This window comes from Herpailurus yagouaroundi, unplaced genomic scaffold, assembly GCF_014898765.1.
Source record: "Herpailurus yagouaroundi ecotype Mexico unplaced genomic scaffold, PumYag 141, whole genome shotgun sequence".
Classification (NCBI taxonomy): Eukaryota; Metazoa; Chordata; class Mammalia; order Carnivora; family Felidae; genus Herpailurus; species Herpailurus yagouaroundi.
In genome coordinates this window covers 14,210,746-14,234,382 of record NW_024412396.1, presented here as the reverse complement: position 1 = coordinate 14,234,382, position 23,637 = coordinate 14,210,746, and the positions used below count along the sequence as shown (strand labels likewise).

General features: G+C 36.7%; 1 protein-coding gene across 7 annotated transcripts in view; it reads right to left on the bottom strand.

Annotated features, from left to right (window-relative positions):
- BRMS1L (BRMS1 like transcriptional repressor) overlaps positions 1–23,252 on the bottom strand; it is a 35,268-nt gene extending 12,016 nt beyond the window's left edge. For all 7 annotated transcript variants that reach the window (XR_005790824.1, XR_005790827.1, XR_005790825.1 and 4 more), the window contains exons 1-5: positions 22,991–23,252; positions 19,679–19,769; positions 14,789–14,916; positions 12,656–12,735; positions 463–559 (exon numbers count right to left, since the gene is read on the bottom strand). Coding sequence is in view for 2 of the 7 variants with exons in the window: in XM_040476959.1 (XP_040332893.1) it covers positions 463–559; positions 12,656–12,735; positions 14,789–14,916; positions 19,679–19,769; positions 22,991–23,132 (538 nt within the window). In the remaining 5 variants the exon portion in view is untranslated. The remainder of the gene's footprint in view (positions 1–462; positions 560–12,655; positions 12,736–14,788; positions 14,917–19,678; positions 19,770–22,990) is intronic.
- Between the last annotated feature and the right edge of the window lie 385 nt (positions 23,253–23,637).

Below are 23,637 nucleotides of genomic sequence, written 5' to 3'. Positions count from 1 at the left end.
ACACTTTCCTTTTGTCCCTTTTCATGTGCTCCATTTTCTGTCTTTCTGAAATGTGAATTCAAATCAAAGCAACAATCACAAACCTATCAAGTTCTTTAGAAGCCTCCCCCTTTCCCCTCTTATTAGGACTTCATTTACATAACATTTATATTAGGAGACTAGGATATTATGAGACACTCCAGTAAGCCACAGGTTCAGTGTCACTTAAAGTAAATATCACACATATCACACCACATCATTCCCATTACCTGAGGTAATTATCTTTTTTTTTTTTTTTAAAGAGCATGCATTCACAAGCACACATGAGTAGGGGAGGGCCAGAGAGGAGGGAGAGAGAATTCCAAGCTGGCTCCAAGCCCAGCACAATGCTGGGCTCAGTCTTACGACTGACCGTGAGACCATGACCTAAGCTGACATCAAGAGTCGGACATTTAACCAATTGAGCCACCCAGGAGCTCCCACCTGAGGTAATATCAATGCTGTGCCTATCCTCTTCAAGCCTTCTTATCTTCTCCTCCAGTTCACTCTGGACTGTATCATATAACAAAAGCTTTTCACTCTGAAAAAAAAAAAAAACAACAGATTATGCTTAAGTAGAAATAAAAAATCAGTCCATCTTAACTGTGAGTACTAACTTACTCTTAAAGTACTTTAACACATGATGCTTTTGTTTGCTAACTTAAAACCTTTAAAGATAAAATGCCAAATACATGAAAGAAATAAAACCAGAAAGCACAGAATCTAAATACATATTTAAACACATACAATTAATTGTTTAAGAACATCTAAATTTATATGTGGTATGGAGGTAAATGTTTATTAAAAAAACTAGTAAGCTCCCATGGCCTTTTAAGTATAACCAGGTCCTACCTGTCTGTATAATGGAGAACCTGTCCTATAAAGTGTGTCATTATAAAATGGGTTTCTCTTTGCAACAGTAATTGGGCCTTTATTCCTCACTAATATCTCAACATATTAAAATAGACCACTGTAACACAAAGAGATTCAAGTATGAATTCTATAATCGTTTAAAATATATCTAATTATAGTCAAAATCGTAAAACTATACACTACATCCAAAAGACTATTTACTGGCAAATCAGACTAGAACCCAGGTCTACTAGTTCTAGCCAATTGTTCTCTTAATTATAAAACACCATATGCCTTATTTTAAAATCCATAAAAGGTACATAAGTATAACATATAGATTCGTTATATAAAAAGCTTCTGACAGATTCCCAACCCACCACATGCTTACTCTAGTAAGGAGAGTAGGCTCCTGAGACATAGACACGACGTTCTGGTAGAGACTATTGGAATACAGGTAGATAGGATTTCTTGTGAAAGGCACAAGCCACACCCACTTGGCAGCGCTGCTAAGTGTGAATCATTAAGTCCTCTCTTACAGGTTTGAAATTTAGAGTCTACACATGCTTGAAGGTTCTCGTGAGTAGTAGAGAGAAGATAGCTTTTGTCAATTTGAGGCGAGCCAGGAGCTAGAGAAAGCAAAGCTGAAGAAGACTAAAACTAGATCTCATATGAAAAATCTTCCAGGCTGCTCTCTAAACTCAACTTCCTTTTGGTTGTTTCCTCTGCCTTTGGTAAACTGTTATGAAATATTCCGGCCTTATCTACATTGTGCTAAAGCATTGGGAAACATTATATACCAGAGAAAAATGGAGAGCAGGCCCCAGTCACAGTCAAGAGAGTGTGACAACTATAAATAGATCCAGATTCTCCAACCAAAGAGGACTCTGAATGCAGAGTGAAAGTGATAAAGATTTTAAGAATATGAAACCTTAACTGCTGCAGTCTCTTTCCTTGTTATTGATAAATTTGCTCTAGGCCAAGCAAAAATTCTAAAATAAGCCCACTAATGGACTTTCTTTATAAAAACAAAAAAACACCACCACAATGGGCCTGAAATGTTTGATGCTTTGAAGGCATTTCTAAAGATATAAGTCACAGTTTAAAAAAATGTTTTTAAACATTTTATTTTATTTTTTGAGAGACACAGAGAGACAGAACACAAGCAGGGAAGGGGCAGAGAGGGAGACACAGAATCAGAAGCAGGCTCCAGGCTCTGAGCTGTCAGCAAAAGGCCCAACGCAGGGCTGGAACCCACAAGTGCAGAGAGATCATGACCTAAGCCTAAGTCAGATGCTCAACCGGCTGAGCCACCCAGGTGCCCCTAAGTTACAGTTTAAAGTGTACAAATAGAAGTGCCTTGAATCTATTCTCAGTCTTATTTCTTTGTCCTTGTCTCCCTTATCCCCAAGCCCATAAGCCCTCAAAAGACTTTCCTGAATTGGAAAAGAAGTCATTAAGGAAGGAGCTAGAGGATACCTGGAAAAGAAAGGCTCATCCAAATTCCCTTGCTTTGGTGCCTATAGAGACTTCTTTGTTCAATAGGTAATTTAGTTTATTTAAAGTACTTATATATTTGTCTTCAAGGTCCCATATCCTTCCAATCTCCACACCTAACTTCCCTTTGAACGTGGACAGGAGTTAGTGACTCACTTCTAATGGATAGAATGTGGTAGAAATCTAGGTCATAAAAAACATCGTCGCTTCAGTCTTGTCTCTTGGATCACTCGCTCTGAGAGATGCCAGTCACCAGGTCATGGGGCTCTCAGGCAGTCTTTGGAAAGACCCAAAGGACTAAGGCTTGCAATCAAAAACCATTAAAACCTGCCAGCCTTGTGAGTGAGTCACCTTGGAAGCAGATCCTCCAGCCCCCAGTCAAGCCTTCAGCTAACTGCTTCACTGGCTGACCTCTTTACTGCAACTTTATGGGACTCCCTGAGGCAGAACCAATCAGCTAAGCTGTTCCCAAATTCCTGGCCACAGACACTGCAAAATAACAAATGTTTATTGTTGTTTTAAGTCACTAAGTTTTAGGGTAATTTATTATAACCAATTGGTTATATCGTATTGGATAACCAATACAAGGGGTCTCAAAAAACTTACTCCTATACACCTTGTCCCAAGAAGCCACTCTACCCAAATGAAAAGGAGAAGGAGATCTAGTGGGAATGATCTAGCGGGAAAGATCTAGCGGGAATTTCTAGGGTGGTGGTGAAGACACACCCACGAAGACAGATGCAGCTGGCCTAGAAAGCATCTGAAGGAGGCTGCAGGATGGAGCAGGAGGACAGGGGATCTAGGGGTAAAGGGGATGCTCCTCATGGATTATCTGATGCATTTGATCACAGGGAAAACAGCATCAGCGGGGCTTTCATAGACCTGCTAGAGTTCTGAGAAGAATTGACAAATAAGACTAAAAGTAAATGAAGCAATTATTAATTCCAAGGCTACAAATAGAGTTGTACAAGGAGGGCAGTCTGAGCACGGTATAACTCTTGGCTCAACAAACAGTATTTACAGTTACAACAAAAACAAAAATTGAGACAAAACAGTGTAAGAATGGGATGAGGGAAACTATTATGGAATCTTCAGCTTTCATAACAGGACACAAATAGATAATATTTAAAACTGATACTATTTAGAAATATGAGGGCAAATTCCAGAAGCAGTAACTAAAAGAGATAACCGCTGCTGGGACGTAGAATTTAGAGATGGGAGAGGGGGCTGCTGTGTTTCATTAGAGGCCTGTGCTTTTGGAAATATATACACACATTACCTGCTAAAAACAAATGTTTAAAAGTATTTAAGCTGTATTAGCTAAGTATTTAGAGCTGTAGGGAAATCCTCATAAAATGCTGCCTGTAAAAAAGTTATGATACAAAATAGTATATATAGTCATACCAGTGATATGAAAATCAATTATACAAACACGCACGTAACAGATTTCCTCTGCTTGGTAGACTATAGTTTGTTGCATTTCCTCCTTTAGACCTATTTCTCAAGTTTTGTTAGTACTTATTAATGTTATAATCAGAAAAAAATTAAATAAATAGATAACCAAAGCCAGAGCCCTAAAGAGCCTCAATCTTCTCAAAAACTAGAATCCTAACCCTGAACCCTCAGGGTCTGAGACCTTGCCACCACCTGCTGTTGATCTTAACACTCATCTCCAGCTCTGTGGGGAGGCTTAAATGAGAGAACCTAAAAAAAGCATCACCACCTGTCCCAGTGTCTGGCACACTGTAGTATTCTATAAATGTGATCTCCTTCCTTATTTTGACACAAACCATCTGCTAACTCGATTGCCTCTGTGGTGTTCTGGAATGCGCTCTGTATGTATACCCACATGAACATGTCTAATCTCTGGTCCTGGCCCCTCTTTCTACCTGCTGCTAATCAAACTTATTTTGGCAATTGGCAGTGAATCTCCCTTCTTCCCACTTCCGGTGCCTCTCAGTTATTTCTATATGAGCCAAATGTAGAACTAAGAAATAAGCAAATAAAAAGCCCTGAATAACAAGGTTCAGATTTAATGGTAAATTGCATGAATGACTAGAAACATCAAAGGATTTCAATCCTGGTTCTGCTGCTAATTGTGTGACCCCATGCAAATTACTTAACCTCTCTGAGCCCCATTCATAAAATCAAGATAATTCCTTTCATAAGGTGTGGTAAGGATTAAAATGAGCGTGAATATAAAATTTATAACACTCTAAGTTCCCTTCCAGCCTTTATTTCCTCTGTCTAAAATGCCCTTGAACCACTGGTGAGTATTATATAAGTAAATAGATCATTTATAATATTAATATTAAGCATTTAAAAAACAAGCCATACCTAAATTAGAAGAAATTTAGGTAAATAATTGGCATCTCTATGGAGGAGGGAAGACTTTCAAAGCTGAAAAATGATGGAAGAGAAAGAATATCAATATATTTGTCTATGTAAAAAATATTATTTGAAAATACCTTGTGGACTTTTATTTCTGACAATATAGATGAGATATTGTCAAAACAAAACAAAAATACTCAAAACCAAACAGAACTTCCCAACATACCTAGACAGATATTCTAAATAAAATACCACAAACATCTTTTTAAAAGTATAGTTAAGCTCTTAAAAAAAGTAAGAGATATCCCCAAGGACCAAAAATAAAGAGCTAAAAACCAGCATGCTAACCTGGTTTGAAGCTATAGTTTCCTTGAGGTTATTTGCAGGTGTCAATAACCTAGAGGCGTGGTTTTTAGTGGCTGTTTGGGAAAAAGATCTGGGGCCTAAGCAAAGCAGGGACACAAGAACTGGGATTCCTGCATAGCTCTGAAGGGTTATACCTTCAAGGAAAAGGCAGACTAGAAAAGATTCGCCTGAGGGAAATGCATCTGTGTCAGTTAGGCAATAAATGGAAAAGAAGTTTTTCCAGCAAATATGTCATCTTGGGCCTGACCTCTACATATCTGAGATTCAAATATAGATTACCTGCATCTTCTAGGAAATTCCAAGCCAAAAAATTAAAGCAGATGTGCTATTGGCACAGCAGGATGCCTAGTTCAAACAACCTAGCAGAAATAAAAGCAGATACTATCTGAAGAACCACATCCTCTGTCCAAGGCTCACAGAATTCCTAACAATAAAGCCTGCTATAGTCCAGAATCATGAAATAAGGAAAAAGCTGTGAGATTTGTCAGAAATTTAACACACACACACACACACACACACACACACACACACACAGCAGAAATAGACTCTGAAGAACTTCAGATAATGTTATAGTAAATATAATGAAAATGAAAGAAAGGCAATACCAGAAAAGATAGTATCTGAGAAACTTCCAGAATGAGTGGAAAACAAATTCTTAGATTCAGAGCGCATAACAAATCCAAGTAAGGAGAGAAAAATAATCTCTGTGGAGACACACTGTAAAGGAACTGAATAACAACAATAAAAAAAGGCTTAAAAGTAGCTAGTAAAAGGAAGGAAAATAAAGTTATCTAAAAATGGGACTTCTAAGCAGACTGTGGAAAGTAAAACCCTAAAAATGCTAAGAGGAAACAGTTGTCATCGCACAATGTTTTATCCCCTTGAACTGTCCTTCCAGAATTATTACAAATAAACCTATTTTGGACAAATAAAAACTGAGCTTACCACTAAGAGACTCTCTGAAGAAATGTTAGGATGTTCTTCAAGAAGCAAAGAATGAATATGCAAGGAGGGGTTGCAACTCAAAAACAGTGAGCAAAAAAAACTAGTAAAGTATGCATAAACCTAAAAAGAACTAAGTCAACTAAATCTAGGAGATCAAAATAATGCTTCATTTGAAAGGTAAAAAAGCAAAATGGAACTAAAGTACTGAAAACTTTAACTTGTACTTTGGGAGGGAGTATCTAGAGTTAGAGAGTTCAAGTGTCCTTTAATTCAAGAGGAGGACAGAGTTATTAATATTTGATTCTAATGTAGATATGCATGGTGAAAAATTAAGCTAATCATTATAGAAACAGAAAGTATAAATGTATGATAACAAGTTTTAAAACTCAATAAATCACACACAGCCAGGAAAGGTCAGAGAATAAAAAAGGATAAAGCAGAAAAAATAGGAAATATAAAACAGGTTGGTATTAAATATCAAATAATCACTACAAATATAATTGGACTAAATTTACCAGTTAATAGACAGAGATTCTTAAAATAGTTTTTAAATCAACACATTAGCTCTTTATTTACAAATAACATGCCTAAAATACACCATAAGAAAGTTGGAAGAAAAAAAGAATAGAATAAAATGAAGAATAAAATTTGGCCAGTAAATGCCAGGCCAAATAAAACTACAGAAGCTATTTTAATTATCAGACAAAATAGACTTTGAGGCAAAAATCATTGTTACAGAGTAAAGTGCTTTTAAAAAGGATAAAATGTTACACTTATTAAGAGATATAAAAATTCTAAAATAAACTGGTAGATATATAAGCCATGAGAAATTAACATATGCCATTTACAATAGCATAAAAAAGAACAAAATACTTGGGAATAAATTAAGGAAATGAAAGACCTGTATATTGAAAACTATAAAACACTGATGAAAGAAATACAAATAAATCAAGACCTTCCTAGACTGGAAGACTTAATATTGTTAAAAAGTCCATACTAAAGTGATTCACAAATTCAATGCAATCTCTATAAAATCTCAATGGAATTTTTTTTTTTACAGAAATAGAAAAAAAGACTAAAATTAATATGGAACCACACACACACACACACCCACACACCCACCCCAAAGAGCCAAAACAATCTGGAGAAAGAAAAACAAAATGAAGCTTCACATGACCTAATTTCAAAATATATTACAAAGCTATGGAAATTAAAAGTATGGTACTGGCATAAAGACCAATGGAAAAGAGCTCAGAAATAAACCCATGAACACATGGTCACCTAATCTTCAACAAGGGTGCAAAGAATACATAATGGGGAAAGGCTAGTCTCTTCAACAAATGGTGGTGTGGAAAAAACTGGACAGTCACATGCAAAGGAATGAAATCTGACCCTTACCTTACACTATACACAAAACTAAATTCAAAACTGATTAAAAATTTTAATATAAAACCTGAAACTATAAAGCCCCTAGAAGAAAATATAAAGGATAAGCATCATGACACTGCTTTTAGCAATAATTTCTTGAATATGACACCAAAAGCACAGGGAACAAAAGCAGAAAGAGATAAATGGGATTATGTCAAACTAAAAAGCTTCTGCACAACAAAGGAACAATGAGAGTGGAAAGGCAACCTACCGAACGGGAGAAAACACTCAAAAATCATGTATCTGATAAAGGGTTAATAATATTAAAAACATGTAAGGAACACAACTTATTTATTTTTTTAATCTTTATTTTTGAGAGAGAGAGAGAGATACATAGCATGCAGGGGAGGGGCAGAGAGAGTGGGAGACACAGAATCCGAAGCAGGCTCCAGGCTCCCAGCTGTCAACACAGAGACCAACACAGGGCTCGAACTCATGAACTGCAAGATTATGACCTGGGCCGAAGTCAGGACGCTTAACCAACTGAACCACCCAGGTGCCTCTAAAGAACTCAATTTAAAAATTAGGACTCGAATAGACCTTTCTCCAAAGAAGACATACAAATGGCCAAGAAGTACATGAAAAGATGTTCAACGTCACTAATCATCAGAAAAACGCAAATTAAAATCAGTGTGCTATCACTTCACATCTATTAGTATGGCTGTTATCCAAAAACCAAAAGATAAGTGTTGGTAAGGATATAGAGAAATTGGAACCCTTGTGCACAGATGGCAGAATTATAAAATAGTGTGGTCACTATGGAAGACAGTATGGCAGTTTCCTAAAAAATTAAAAATAGAACGAAATGATCCAGCCATTCTACTTCTGAGTATACTCCCAAAAGAACTGAAATCAGGATCTCAAAGAGATTTGCATTCCTATGTTCATTTCAGCACTATTCACAATGGCCAAGATGTGGAAAACAACCTAAATGTACATTGAAGGACGAATGGGTAAAGAAAATATGATATATACATACAATGAAATATTATTCAGTCAAAAAAAATTAGAACATCCAGGGACATCTAACTCTTATCTTGGTTCAGCTCATGATCTCACAGTTCCGGAGATCAAGTCACACACCTGGCTCTGCTCTGACAGCAAAGAGCCTTCTTAGGATATTCTCTCTCTCTCTCTCTCTTTCTCTCTCTCTCTCTCTCTCTCTCTCTGCCTCTCCTCCGCTCACACTCTTTCTCTCTTTCTCAAAATAAATAAACATTTTTTAAAAATTACGAAGTCCTGCCATGTGCTACAACATGGATCAACCCTGAGGATAATATACTAAATGAAATAAGCCAGTCACATACAGACAGGTATTGCATGATACCACTTATATAAGATATACAAACTAGTCAAACACGTAGAAGCAGAGAGTAGAATGGTGGTTGCCAAAGGCTAGGGGAAAGGGGAAATGGAGAGTTGCTGTTCAATGGGTATAAAGTTTCAGTTATACATCATGATTAAGTTCTAGAGGTCTGTTGTACAAAAGTGTGCCTATAGTTAAAAATGTTGTATTACACACTCGATATTTGTTAATAGGATACATCTCATATTAAGTGTTCTTAACCACAGTTAAAAAAAATTTTTTTAAGAAGAAAAAAGAAAAAGATAAAAGAAATTCCACAGGAGATAAGTTTCAGCTGGGAGCTCTGGAATCATGAGCATTCAGTCCCCAGGACTGTACCATCCTTTTTGATCAAAGGAATCCACAACAGTGGACATGCATTGTGGGGCATCTCATTATCAGTACCTTTGGCCTCCAGATCTGAAATGGTGAATGACTTTACTATTGTGAAAAGAACAGTATGTGGATTTTCTTAGGGCATAAAGAAGAAAATAATAATAAAAAAAATAATAAAGGAGGTATTAACAAATCCACCAACACACGGAGAATTCTAACACACCTCCTTCAGTAACTGAAAGATGAAGCAGACAAAAAATTAGGATAAGTCCATACATAAATAAATGAACGGAAAGTATTATGAGGAATAAGATACTCGCACAAAGTATTTCTCCCCGAAGTACTTATTAATCACAATAAGTAAAAACAGTAAGTTTACTTAGAGAAACCTGGAAGACACCACTGAAGTCAAGTGATCAAAGTGTACATCACCAATAAGGGTACATATCAAAATTGTGTGCTACCTAATAGAATTCAGTAAGAAAAACACATCACTATTGTGATACTCTTACTGAGAGGCAAAACCCAACTCTAATCATGAAGAAAAAGCAGACCAATTCAAAACTGACATTCTATATAATAACTGGACTGAACATTTGAAATTTGTAAAGACCACGAAAGTCAAGGTAAGACCAAAGAATTGTTCTACATAGAAGGAAACAAGACATGACAACTAAATGCAAAGACAAAGACAAGTGATCCTGAACTGGATCTCTTTGTTCTAAAGGGTATTGTTGGGACAACGGCTGAAACTTAAATGGGGTCTGAGGATTAGACAGTAGTAATGTATCAGTGTACATTTCCTGATTTTGATGATTATAGTATCGTTATACAGGAGAGTGTCCTTCATTTGTTGTATTCAGGGGTGATGGTGCATCATGTTGCCAACTCATTGTCATCTTCATCAGAAAAGTTCTTTTGTACTTTCTTGCAACTTTTCTATAAGTATGAGGCTGTTTAAAAATATACAAAGACAAGATGTACTAAGCACCCATGGAACTGATGAATGCAATCTTAACTACATATTTCTATGGAAGAGAAAAATATGGGATATTCCTAACTCATTTTATGGATCTTGAGATCAAATCAAGGACAGTATGAGACTTAAAAATTAAGTCTCACTGATAAACATAGAAATGAAGCTTCTAAACAAAATATTAGCAAACTGAATCTGATAATTCACAGTAAAAATAATTATTCCAGGAATCCAAGGATGGTTTAACATTAGAAAATACATTAAGAGCAAAAAACATGACTAATTCAACAGATGTAGACAAAGCCTTTAATACAATATAACAACTATCATGGTAAAAAAAAAAAAAAAAACTTAGAAAATAAGAAATAAAAGTAAATTTCCTTAACTTGATAAAGAGTATTTACCAAAACCCAACAGTAAATATTGGAAAACCATAAGAAGCACTCCCTTAAAATCAAGAACCCAACCACAATCTGCTTTCACTGCTTCTAGTTTATGATGTTCTATCAGTGCCACTAAGACAAAACAAATAAGAGGAAGATCAGAATAGAAGAAACAAACTGCCATTATTAACAAATGACATTACTACCCACATGGAAAATCTAATGAGTTTGTAATTAAATTATTAGAATTAAGAAGAGAGGTAGATAAGGATGGATATAATATCAATATACAAAATGATTTTTTATACAGCAGCAAGAAATAAAAAGTAAATTTTTTTAAAGATGTTACTAAACAAGAACAAAAAATTTTAACAATAACAAGTGTAAGAAGAGCAAGGTAAAATTATCAGTTTATTGAACTACCAAGACTTACTAGACTGAAAGCAAGGTATCATGCTACCAGTGCAGAAGCAGTCAAACAGACAAATGAAACAAATTTAAATGGCTATAAACAGGGGTGTCTGGGTGGCTCAGTTGGTTAAGTGTCTGACTCTTGATTTCAGCTCAGGTCATGATCTCACAGTCTGTGAGATCAAGCCCTGTGCTGGACTCTGCGCTGACAGTACAGAGCCTGCTTGGGATTCTCTCTCTCTCTTTCTCTTTCTCTATGCCACTCCTCCCCAAAATAAATAAATAAACATTAAAAAAAAAAAAAAAACAGCTAGAAACACTCTGGCATGTAAGTGGACATTTGATATAAAAAAGATGGGGAAAAAAGATGGGGGAAAAAGATGGAATTGCTGATTCATGGTATAACAACAGAGTATGGAATAAACAGTGTCAACATTACCTATCCATATGCAAAAACAAATTAGATGCATACTTTATACCACATGCAAAAATGAATTAGAGGTAGTCTAGCAATCTAAACGTTAAAAAGCAAAATTTCAACCTTTAAAAGCAAAATACATTTTTTTTTACTTCAAAATGGGAAAGACATAGAAAGCACATATCATAAAGGAAAGATGATAAATTTAGCTACATTAAAATGTAAAACTTTTGTTCACCAAGTTATCAAAAAGAGTGAAAAGACATTCCATTGCCTGGGTAAAAATATTTGCAAAGCACATAACCAGCAAAGCATTTATATCCAGAATATATAAAGAACCTCTACAGTTGATGAGGAAAACACTAACAGCCCAACATAAAGGCAAAAGATATGAACAGGCACTTCTTAGGAAAACAAATCCAAGCAGCCAGTAAACATCAAAAAGATGTTTCATGTCAGCTGTAATCAAGAAAATGAGGGATGCCTGGGTGGCTCAGTGGGTTGTCTGACTTTGGCTCAGGTCATGTTCTCACAGTTCATCGGTTCAAGCCCTGCATAGGGCGCTGTGCTGACAACTCGGAACCTGGAGCCTCCTTGAGATTCTGTGTCTCCCTCTCTCTCTGTCCTTCTCTCTCTCTCTCTCTCTCTCTCAAAAATAAATTAAATAAGTAAATAAACAAACAAATAAATAAATAAATAAAATGAAACACATTCCATAATTTTTTAATCTAATCTTAATATTTTAATAATTTACAAAGATGGAATAAAATAATAAAAGATAAGAATGATGACAGAATTTGTTATTTTATTTCCACTAATGTATTTATGATCTTACCTAGGTTATATGAAAAGTTATTTGCAAAATGAGCACTAGTTTTAAACACTATCCAAAGAGACTTTCTCCATAGAGAAAAATACATCTATTTTTTCCCCATAAATAGAGAATTCTGTCCTAAGATGAGGAAATAGATCTAGAGAGTCAAATTAATAATAAGCCCAACATTCCAACTGTACCACTAGATTCACACTTTTTTAGTCTAAACTTGAATATTATACTAATTACACTAATATTTTCAGCAATGCCAAATGACATGATCATGACAAAGTCTTTTTAAGGTAACAGTTGCAAAACTTCTAAAATTATCTCCCTTCATTCTTTTCTATGGTCCCTTCTTTGTGTCCTATTTACAATACAGCTTCTGCTGCACTTGTATTAAAAAAAAAAATCATACAAGTGATAAACTAAAGTACAATTTAATTTTGTTTCACTTATTTTATTTACTTTACCTACCACACTCAGAAAGACTTGAAGGGTTGAAATTAGATTAAAAGTACAAGTAAAATAACAGTACCTCACAATGCTGGCGAGAGGCTTGAATTTCACATTCATATTTGTTCTTTACAGATTCTAAGCAGAGCTCTCTATAGATTCCTGCAACCAAACACAATCACTCTGATTACATTAGCATTAATGAGTTTTGTTAACACTTCCCTACAGGAATTCTGTCCAACTGTATTTTATAAGATGAGTCAGGAAGAAACTGACAAGTGATTCTAACTTAATCTTTAAAAATTGAAAATAAAAAGGCTCAGTTAAAATCCATACCAAAGCAGCCTAGAGAATTAAGAATTTAAGAGCGAGGAAGAAACTACACTGCAAATTTTAGTTCTTACTCCATTCTTCTAAAGAATACTCCTAAAATGTTTGATAGAGAATGAGCAAAATGAAAATAAAACTCCTTTCCTATGAAAAGTAATCTCTCAGGACTCATAATGGAAATAGTCAATAAACTCTGGTTTCATTAATCACATATTCTCCAAGTAACAAGTGGATACCATGACCAACAAAACCACTATTTTTTTTTAACTATTATTTTCAGAGTCCAAACCTTCCAAAAGGATTTAATGTATAAACTGATACAACAAAATGTATAAACTGATAATGATGTTTGAGTGCTCCTGATTTTTCTAGAGAATGGATGCTCAAGAGAGTTTCACTTCAAGCTACCAATGCAATAGTATGAAACAATAGTGTAAAATAGTATAAAACGTGGCGTGCAAATACACCATCACAAAAATGGCAAACAAAGGCTCTAGATATATACACCAAACTCAGTCCCATAGTTGACCCTAGAAATGTGATTCTTTCTTATACAGTAAAGGCATGGGACAGATATCTGGAACCATGCCATTAGCAACACATTCACACACACAATATTCTTTGTACAAGAGGCCACATAGTAGAAAAGTGAATAACTAATTCAAGTAATTCTTCCTAAACATCCAGTAAGTCTCACTTAGTTGTTTGTTTGTTTTTTTTACTATCTTCTTTTAACCTCTTTTTTTTTCACTTTTATTTTGCAACGAATATAGATTGACAAAAAGTTGCCAACTTAATATAGTACAGGTAGTTCCCTTGGACCTTTCACTCGTTTTCCCCATGATAATATCTTACATAATTGGAGTATAATATCAAAGCCAAGACATTGACATTCATGCAATCCATACACTATTCAGATTTCACCAGTTTTGTATGCACTTATTTACTTGAGTATATATGGGTATAGCTTTATGCATCACTTAGTTCTTTTAGAATGTCAAAGAAAATTAAGGACTTGTTTACTTTTCAGAGTGTGGTAAGCCAACTTGTAAAAATAGCAAGTTAAGTATCATATCATCTACATATTCAATATTAAGCATTCAAGAATAAAATTTGGTTTAAGGTAGAAATAATACAAAAAGAACCTATTATGAACAATGCTTTAGGTATTACATAATAGGCACAGGAGGATCAATTAGTGTCCCCCAAAAAGAAAAAAAAATCAGCACCTCTATTAGTTAAAATTCAGTTTTAGTCCAACTATGAAAAAACATAAGTGATCTTCAAACAGATATATCCTTTGTCATGTGTGCTAGGACACAATTCTGAGGCTGGATTCCAATAATAACAAAAGACTGAAACTTAACCATACAAGTATAGTATATTTTCATTTATTCGTAGCCACAAATGAGTGACCAAACTTATCAAAATAATAAATTATCATTAAATTACAGAGTTGAAGACTAATTCCCTATTCCATAACATCCTGATCAAACATTTTGTCGATGTTTTTATAAATAAAAAAATCCTTGTCACTCCTATAGATGAAAAGTACTAAGCGTACTAAGTTGAATCTTAATTTAGGTAACAGGAAAATTCAACTGAAATACTAACAGTTGCTCTTAATAAAAGTATCATGTCTCTAATTGTTTCACATGTGGAAGTATCGTCTCAACAACACTGCTAGCAATCTGATATCCCACAGCAGCAGAGGAAAGCAAGAGGCATTTAATAAAATGATTGTGGGCTGATTGAGTGAAATGCTCTGTTCACTGTAAATATATTTGTGATTTCACTAACAAGAAACACTCACTTGACAAACACCTTTTAAATCTAGTGAAGAGTTCATATTCTACTAAATGGAAAAGATGTTTCACTTTCCTACCTGCTACCTTTGTACGAATTTGCATATTTTCTTGTAAAGTTGCCAGTGGTTCCAAATATTCTGGTGCTTTTCCAGCTATGACTTCTTGTAGTTTTGCATCCACCTGACTTAATCGTTCTTTATAAAGTCTTAACAAAGCAAAAATTAAAATATTAATTTTAAAAGCCCAACAAAGGCTAACATACCATTTTTAAACATTATCTCTTCCTAATATCATTCATATTCTAATAACCTACCAAGTGTATTTTTTTCTTGATCTTAAGTGAAAAACTCAGTTACATTACTTGACTTTATGCACATAATCACAAAGCAGATTTTATATTTAGATATATCATTCCTTAATAATTAACTCAGTACAAAAAATAGAACTAAGCTACTACTTTTTTGCACTCTACATGTTTGGTTTTGTTTTAACTGCAGAACAATAAATCAATTCTAGGAGAAAAGGTTATTTAAAACACTTTTAAAAGAAACAAAAGAAACTGGGGCGCCTGGGTGGCTCAGTTGGTTAGGCATCTGACTTTGGCTCAGGTCATGATCTCACAGGTTCCTGAGTTTGAACCCTGCGTTGGGCTCTGTGCTGACAGCTCAGAGCCTGGAGCCTGCTTCAGATTCTGTCTCTCTCTCTCTCTCTCTCTCAAAAATAAACATCTAAAAATTTTTTTAAAAAACAAAGAAATCATTGTGAACACTTTAGATATAAACATTACTAGTTGTCAAAATAAAAAATTCCCTGGCTTCTCTCCACCTTTCCTGAAAAACAGTATTATAATATTCAGCCTACTTGGTTTTTAAAGAACAAAGAGGAAGTAGAGTGATGAAGGTAAAAACCAATGGCTATAGAACTTGTGTTCTGGCATACCCAGTTTGTCTGGACTGCAAATGAAGAAGGTGTAACAAAATGGTTGCTCAGTGGATGCAGAAATGAAATATGGGGCTGGGAACCCCTGTTGCTCTATTTGTGAGTTTACATACAAATACTCTAATTTGCCAGCTGTCACACCTTTAACTTCACCTTGATTATCAATGACAGACAACTCAAAGTTTACTTCTGGCAATAATCCTACAGGATAGAACTCTTTTTAAGGATGGATGTCTACATTGTCATTCTTCACAAAAGGCACTTGTAATCCTGGCTTTGTGCATTTCATAGATATCCTAAAAATTTCAAAGCAGGTTAACAATTTAAGATCATTTGTAAATTCTTTTTTTTGACATTCATTACTTTATCAAGGGTGAAGAATATGTCACAAGGATGGCATGTAGTAAGTTCTAAAAGAAACCACTGATTATGCTTGTAGGTGTTAGTATAACTAGCAGTTGGCTTTTGAAAACATTACAATACCTGGCTTTCATATAAAAATTATCTTTCCTCGTGAAAATATGAAGTGGGGGCACCTGGGTCCTTTAGTTGGTTAAGCATCCAACTCTTGATTTCAGCTCAGGTCATAATCTCACAGTTCATTAGACTGAGCCCCACACTGAGTGCAGAGCCTGCTTGGGATTCTCTCTCTCTCCCTCTCCTTCTGCCCCTCCCCAACTTGCTGTCATGCACACTTGCACACACTTGCACATACTCTCTCAAAAATCAATAAACTTAAAAGATAAAGAAAATATAAACCAATACAATTAAGACAATCAGGGAGGGGGCTGGGAGGATGGGTTAAATAGGCAATAGGGATCAAGGAATGCACCTGTGATGAGCACCAGGCGATATATGGAATTATTGAATCACTATATTGTAGACCTGAAACTAATATAACACTGTATAGTAACTAGAATTAAAAGAGAAGCTTAAAAAAAAGACAAGAAAATCAATATTGAATGTCTATAATTGATCATTATAATTAGCATAAAGATTTATATGATTTTGAAGTATTTGAGCAACTTTGAGTATTAATACAATAAATATTTTTCTAAACAAAAATGGAAAAATTATCTGAGTTAACTACCAAAATAATACATTATCATCTTTGGGTTAAATTTTTCTAAAACTCAAGATACAATGATAAACGAATGTGCAAAGTCAAAAAACTATAACGTGATAGCTATAGCTTTTGAAATCATAAATACAACTTCAGGCAAAATGCTAAAAATTCAATACAAATGATGAATGTACTGGAAAAACATCAGCCTTAAAATATCAATAAGGTATCCTGAATAGGTGAACAGTGTCTTGAATGAAGAGGCTATGTGAATTAACAATATTCAATTAACTACCCTTTTAAAAGAATAGATTCCTCAAAATCAGTATCATTTCAACAACCTTAAAATTCAAGTATAAACTCACCAAAGGCAAGAATCAGGAGTCCCTTAGCAGCAACCACAATACTATTCAGAGTAGATGCCCAATTAATGTTTACTGGATACTGAACATTGAAATACATGAAAATTTGGGCAGTGTAAGTTCCTCTATCTTTTTTAATGAAGTGGAAGAACCTTCCACCAATATCCAAACTGCCAAATGGTGGATTTTCTGCCTTATGAAAGAAGTGCTATTATGCCCTCTGGTGCTAGAACAGGAGAAGCAGGAGAATTTGTTGATGTTGTTGTTATCACTGTATCATTATATCTCCCACCTCTTCTACAGAGGATTTGAGACTGCTCACAGTACAACAGAATAAAAATAGCAACAATGCAATTGGGGCAGATAAAAAAAAAGATAATTATAAACCTGATGCAAGGATTATTTCTTTTTTTTTTTTTTTCAACGTTTTATTTATTTTTTGGGACAGAGAGAGACAGAGCATGAACGGGGGAGGGGCAGAGAGAGAGGGAGACACAGAATCGGAAACAGGCTCCAGGCTCTGAGCCATCAGCCCAGAGCCCGACGCGGGGCTCGAACTCCCGGACCGCGAGATCGTGACCTGGCTGAAGTCGGACGCCTAACCGACTGCACCACCCAGGCGCCCCGGATTATTTCTTTCTAAAACACATTTCTGAATACCAATTTCTTCTTCTTTTTTTTAATGTTTATTTTTGAGAGAGAGAGACAGAGCACGAGAAGGGTAGGGGCAGAGAGAGAGGGAGACACAGAATCTAAAGCAGGCCCCAGGCTCCCAGCTGTCAGCAGAGAGCCTGATGCAGGGCTCTTAAACAAACCGTTTAAGATCATGACCTGAGCCAAAGTTGGACACTTAACCAACTGAGCCACCCAGGCACCCCTGGATACCAATCTCTTGAGAAAGAATCCTATTAATAGTGGTAATGGGTCTACTGTTAATATGTTTCTGAGATGAATGAGGCTGGTGGGAGAAATGGCTGGTAATGAGCCATGAAAATGCAAAATTCAAGGCAACTGCCAGCCCCAAGATGAGCAAGAGTAGGCTTAAAGACTGACTAGGTGCAAAGTTCTCCTTTGTAATATATTATATTAGAGCTTTATAGTACTTTTCATTTCTTGGATAACCATAAAATACACTTTAAAAGCTCAATAGGTGTATCTTAATTGTGTGAGAATTATTCATTCATGGATTACCAGTGCTAAAATACAAAAATACAAATTTGCTTCCTCTTTTCCAGAATGATTCTGGATGAACTCTCCATGTTGCCCAAATAATGGATCCCTTGGGGATCCAAACTAAGTCAAATTTACAATCAATAATGTAAATCTTTAGAATAAAAAACTGATACCATGTTTTTTAAAGCCAAAGTTTTAAATTTTGGATTATTTATATCAATATGTTGCACTAGCTTGGAACATTTATATGTTCACCTCTCATACCAATGAAAGTTAAGACCAGAAATGTCATAAACAGCAGGATTCATTTGATAAACAAATCTGTCCCCTTTTAGTCTGGCAATTCCAGATATTAACCATGTTTTCATCTGTTCTCTGGGCCTCTCTAGGGAAGAGGTAAGAGAAAAGAATAAACAGCAAAATTATGAAGAATTAATGAACTGAAGAGCCAGCTTCCAAATAAATTAGATGTCTATAGTCTCAGAAGTTTCTTTCATTTACAATTCCTAACACGTAGCTATACCCCATGACCTTGCCAGCAAGTTCTGAAGTAAAAGCTCACATTTAAGATTTTTTTTTTCTTTCTATATCTGCATCTATTCTGTTCTCTCAGATCACTGGGGCCCATTCTTGTGTAACCAACTTCTCATAAGAGTTCTGGCATTATAAAGAGGGGGAGAAACACTATGTGCCAGCCAAGACTAAGAATTTCACCTACTGCTCATACAATCCTAACAGTTCACAATAAAATAGCTACTATTACACCTTTTTAATCTGTGAAAAAAGCCTGGATTCAGAGCCTGTGCTCTTTCTACTCCCCTATATTTCCTCCAAAGTAATGCCTTAGTGGAAGGAATGTCACTAGGAAGTCACTAGTCACTAGTACTAGGAAGCAGAAGGCCTGGCTTACTTTATCACTTGCTGATGAACTATGGGCAAATCACTTCACTCCTCTGAGCATCAATTTTCTCACAGGTAAGGATGGATATCTGCCAACCTTATACAGTTGCTTCCAGAGGCAAACTAATGTGAAAACATGTATGTATTACCCAATGTTGATTAAAACAAAAATCACATGCCATTTGGGGGAAATATTCTGTTATTCTAAAATTTTTAAAAAGCTACCTTTATTCAATCATTTAACAAAGAAATGAAAGAAGCAAATTAGAACCAAGGGTCCAACCACCCAGGGAAAACATTTTAATTACCAACATCCACATAGAAATCTTATTATACACCCCCAAACCTGTCTCAAAACCCTTAGTTTAGTTAATGAGGTCTTCAGAAGGCAAATAGTTGAAGCCTCTTTTAGAATAGTCTCATAAAATACAAAAAGAAAAATAGTTCAGTGAATAGAATTTCTCTTGTGCCAGTATACACGTGACATGGTTGAGATTCAGTGACAATGACCTTCTGACATCACTACTTACTGATCCTTGAGATCGGTAAACTGTTTTTCTAGATTGGACATTTCATCTAAACATTCCATTCTTCTTCTTTCACAGTCTTCATCATCCATTTCTATTAATAAAAAGACAAATAGCAAAGAAAAAAATTAATTTTATGTTCCAAATTATCTGAATGTTAATTCAAACGGCTAAAGAAAAAAAAAAGAAAGAAAAAAACTGTAATACAAAGTTAGATATGCAAGGCCTATATTAAGCCTTAAGAGAAAATTAATGTTTATCCAAAATAATTTCTACTAAAGGTTTTAACTTAAAATATAATTGAGAGTTAAAGCTATAGCAATCTCTAGACCTTTTTGTTTTTATTCATTTTTAAATCACTTTAAACGGCTGACAACAAGCTTTACTATTAAGTAATGAATCCATTTTTGGTTTATGTTCCTTCAACTCAACAGAACTTAAACACCAAAACGATTATGTCCATTAAAGGCTAATATTGCTCAAAAACACTTTTAGAATTCTTCTTTCAGAACTGCTTACATGACAGATTTGCCAGTTACAAAAGAAGAAAACTAAACTCATTCTGTTTACCACCAGATTTGTTGGTCTCTTACTCATATTCCCATTGTTCCCTCTCCCCAAATTACTGTAAGTGAGAAAGAGGAAAATGAAAAAATAAGCAAACTTTTGAAGGAAAGCAACTGTTAAATTACCAGCTCTCTCCTATATTCCTTTATCTTCTATTTTTACATCACATATATTTCAACATAAGTGAAATAAGCGAAGCGTAAAATGATCTGCATCTCGGTCTTCATTAAATAAAGGCCAAGCTATGGTAAAGAGTTAAATACACCAAGGAACCATAGGGTTCATTTTTTTTTTAACTTTCCTAAAACAGATTAAAATTATTTCTGATTCTTAATAGCTTACTCCTGGGCTATTTAAAACTTGGTCATGCAAGATGACTCACTTCCCAGTATCTCTGGATAGTAGAGGTGTTTTTCTGTAGCTTTAGGACCTGCTCAGTACCAATGTTTGAGAAGAACAAAACTGTGGAAGTTTAACATGAAAGCCATTCAGCAGAAAAGAAATGCTTTCACAAGAAGCAAAACTGCATAATTTATTTAAATAGTTTCTTTGCGCTTAAAAAAAATCTGACATATAGTTCAAATTATTACATTCTTCATAAATTAAGTTGTCCATTATTTTCTGGGAAGGAATAAAAAATCAGTGAAAAATCACTGAGAATTTTAACAAATAGATGTCACTTTGTGAGATCTTCAGCTCTCATCAAAAAAACAACACTTGGAGATAAAATGTTTTACAAATCTAAAAAAATGTGTTTACACACAGCCTAGGTGTTCTTTCTCTGTATTGCTCACTTTTGAAATCTCACCTACTTTCACGGCTACACGGATGACTTCCAAATCATGCTTCCTAGCCCAAGCAGGTCCCAATGCTACATTTCCATCTGTCAGTTGACACTCTGACTTAAATATACCACAAGCACCTCAAAAGCAACATGTCTGAAATACTCTATCTTCCACCTTCATCTCAAATCTTTCACTTTTCTATTTCTATTCATGCTACCACCATCTCCTCCTATCTGGGGTTTTCCTCTTACCTTCACTCCTAAACTCGCATTCACCCATCATGCATTGTGGGTTGTTTTTTTTTTTTTTTTTTGAAATCTTTCACATCTATACTTCTTTCTCATTCTCTAGCTCAAATCCTCTCAACAAAATCGGTTTCTCACTCTTTTGAATAAGCCTTAAACTCTAGCAGCCTTTGCATTTTTTTCTTACATTCCTCCCAAACCAACATATCATCCCAATCCAAATTCTACCCATTCGTCAAGATAATTGAGGTAATCCCACCTTCTTCAACTAGCCTTTCCTGGCCACCCTATTCAGAAAAGATTTCCTCTGGTCTCTGAAATCCTATAGCATTGTTTACAGTTAAGTATTTATTTGGCAGTTTAATCAAGTTCTGGTTTATGACAACTGTTTAATTGAGAGCAGATCATAACTATTTATTTACACCTCACAGAGTAGTGTCCAGTGCATCTCAAGGAAGTCACTCATAAAGGCCTATTTTGGAATGGCTAGTTTATTGACTGAAATTACGTACTTCCATGGAGATTTGCTTTTAAAGAGAAACCTGAAAAGAGGGTGTCCGGGCATTAACAGATTGTCATCAGTCCTTGCTTTACATAACCAATAATCAGGCCAAGACAAGAAAGTTTAATTCTCATCATATGGAAAGAAGAAAATCCAGGCTGGCATATATTCCATTTCTTTTTTTTTTTTTTTTATTTTTTTCAATGTTTTTTATTTATTTTTGGGACAGAGAGAGACAGAGCATGAACGGGGGAGGGGCAGAGAGAGAGGGAGACACAGAATCGGAAACAGGCTCCAGGCTCCGAGCCATCAGCCCAGAGCCTGATGCGGGGCTCGAACTCACAGACCGCGAGATCGTGACCTGGCTGAAGTCGGACGCTTAACCGACTGCGCCACCCAGGCGCCCCTCCATTTGTCTTTTTAATAACCATCCTGAAAGTGTGCAAAATCCATCTGTGGTGGTAATCTGCCCCCCAGTCCCCCCAAAACCCTACAAAAAACCTGAAACAGCCCCAAATTGGAAAAGATTACAAGAAAGAAAAGATTTGGAAAATTTCAGAGTTGCCCAATATCTGCAGGTTTATAAGTATATGAAGATCCAAAATCACCCCTGACGGGCTCTCAGTCTTGCAAAGTTCAGACAGATGCTGTAAATGGGACAGCTCCAAGTCGGCCCCCGCAAGAACGCTGATGTCAAGTGCTGACTGACAGGCTGACTTGGAAGCTGAGATTAACAAATTCTAAACCAGCCAAGAGCCGGCACAATTCTAACCGACCTCGGCCCTGACAACCCATGTTGAGAAGTAAGGGTTGGAAAGACGAAAAATAAGGAAAGAAGCCGGTGGTCTGGGGGTAAGAGGCATTTCCAGGGTCTCCCAGACAAGCTGCAAGGCATTCCCCACTTTGGTCGACAGCCGTGGGCACTGCCCGGAGGTCCCCAAGGCTGGTCCGACGGCGAGCAGGACTGCGCAGCGTCCGGGAGCTGGGCGAGCCCAGGCCCGCGCCGGGTCCCGCCCTGCCAGCAGGGACCTGCCTGGAGTCAGGCAGCGCCCCACGATGAGTCCGGGTGCTGCCGAGGGCCGGGAGCCAGTCTCCGCCCCTTCCCTCTCTCCCCGCCCAGCACTCCCAGCAGGACGCAGCTGCCCGGCGTGCGGAGAGCGGCCTGTCGTGAGCCGGGCGCAAGGACTCAGGGTCCCGGCCCCGGTGGGTTGCACACCTGAGCTATCTCCATCCTCGGAGACCGACGAGCTCTCCGTGTCCTCGTCCTCTGAGCTGCTCCCCTCATTTTCGGCGTAGTCCACCTCCATCTCATCGTGATGGTTCGTCTCCTTCTTATCCCCTCGGGAATGGACTGGCATTTTCCAGCCGCGCCGTCGCTTCCCACTCCCGGCGCCCAGCCCAGCCACCGCCGCTTCAATGAAGGGCGCGCCGAACGCCCCGACCCACCCAGCGGCCGAGCGCGTTCTGAACCCCCTCAGCTCCTCCCCGCCCCCGGCCCGAACCTCACAACCTAACCCGCAAGCTCTGCGCTGGGAGCTCTGCCATTGGTGGAGGCTGTCCTCGAGCCGGGTGGGGTGGAGCTTGCCCTGCTCCGGTATGGTTGGTTGCCCGTAATTACGGCGCGGCCTTGCAATGTGTGTCGGGAGCTGTAGTCCTTACTGCTTAGACCTGCAGGGGCTGCCGCCTTCCAAGCTTCAACAACCGCGATCATTTCTTGCCTGTGGACTTCAAGTCCCACAAGGCACGAAACCTGATAGACTCGATCGCAGTATATAAACTAAACAGAAACAGATTGTGTGAATTTGGTCTGTATTTATTCTTTTCCCGCCAAGTGATTGTCTGAGCTCCCTGGCTATCCAAGAT